This window comes from Stegastes partitus, unplaced genomic scaffold (genome assembly GCF_000690725.1).
Source record: "Stegastes partitus isolate 25-593 unplaced genomic scaffold, Stegastes_partitus-1.0.2 Scaffold422, whole genome shotgun sequence".
Classification (NCBI taxonomy): Eukaryota; Metazoa; Chordata; class Actinopteri; family Pomacentridae; genus Stegastes; species Stegastes partitus.
In genome coordinates, this window is record NW_007578153.1 from 441,651 (window position 1) to 442,786 (window position 1,136).

The window sequence follows — 1,136 nt, forward strand, 5'->3', positions numbered from 1 at the left end:
TATGATGGGGTACGTAGGAGTAAGATGGGGTACGTTGGGGTAAGATGGGGTACGTTGGGGTAAGATGGGGTACGTTGGGGTAAGATGGGGTACGTTGGGGTAAGATGGGGTACGTAGGAGTAAGATGGGGTAAGATGGGCTACGTTGGAGTAAGATGGGGTACCTTGGGGTAAGATGGAATTTGTGCTTCTTGTTAAGTTTCTGCAGACAGATGAGTCTTGGAATAGATTGTTAAAGTTAATCTGACTTTCGAAACATTTTATGGTGTCACTGATAGCATTAGCTGTATGCTAAGAGGCACAATGTTAGCATTAGCTTAGGACCATCAGCAGAATCAGTTCCAGCTGCACTGACACTAACAGGTGAAGTGTTCAAGTGTTGGGGTTGTTCACCTTCTAGTTCACCTTCAAACAGCTCTGCTAACCTGAGCTGCTACAGGCTGCTAATGTGCTAATCTGTGAACTTTTTATTGGCTGTTATAGTGTGATGTCACTTAGCCTAATCCTGTTTAGATTTACTGAATAAAAATAATAAATGCAAGATGAGTCTGTTGTGAAGTCCTGGTCCTGGTTCTGGTTCTGTTGAATAAAGGTCTTTTTCTTCCCAGCTGACGGAGGAGAAACGAGTTCTGGAGGAGCAGCAGAGGAGAGCCAGTGAGGATCTGATCCAGATGATGCTGGAGGAGGAGCAACAGCTGCTGCAGGAGGAGACCAGGAGGAGGCAGGAGGATGAGAGGCTGGCCAGGCTGCTCAGTAACCAGCTGGTTAGTTATACTGCTGCTCAGTAACCATGGTAACTGATGCTGTTGAGCTAACCTGAAAACCTACACACATAGACAACATAGTTGGTAGCCTTTGGTTAATGAAAGAAAAACCAACAACGGTCATAGCAATAACTTGAATCTGATAAAAGTAGTAATAAATGAAAATTCTATGAAAATGAACCGATGAAACCAGAGGTTGCTTTTGAACCGCGATTCAACAGAATTATTTAAAAAATAAACTCATGAAACAGGCCTGGACAAACATGATGGTACCCCTAGAAAAGACTGAATATAATGTGACCACAGGGACATGTTCAGTCATTATTCAGAAATGTCAGATCCATGGGACTGTAGCCGACCTCCCTGGACGTGG

General features: G+C 43.9%; 1 protein-coding gene across 1 annotated transcript in view; it reads left to right on the plus strand.

Moving 5' to 3' along the window:
• The window catches only part of rnf168 (ring finger protein 168), a 16,599-nt gene that overhangs the window by 10,802 nt on the left and 4,661 nt on the right, over positions 1-1,136 (plus strand). The window contains exon 4 of the mRNA XM_008285915.1: positions 608-763. Within this exon, the coding sequence (XP_008284137.1) occupies positions 608-763 (156 nt within the window). The remainder of the gene's footprint in view (positions 1-607; positions 764-1,136) is intronic.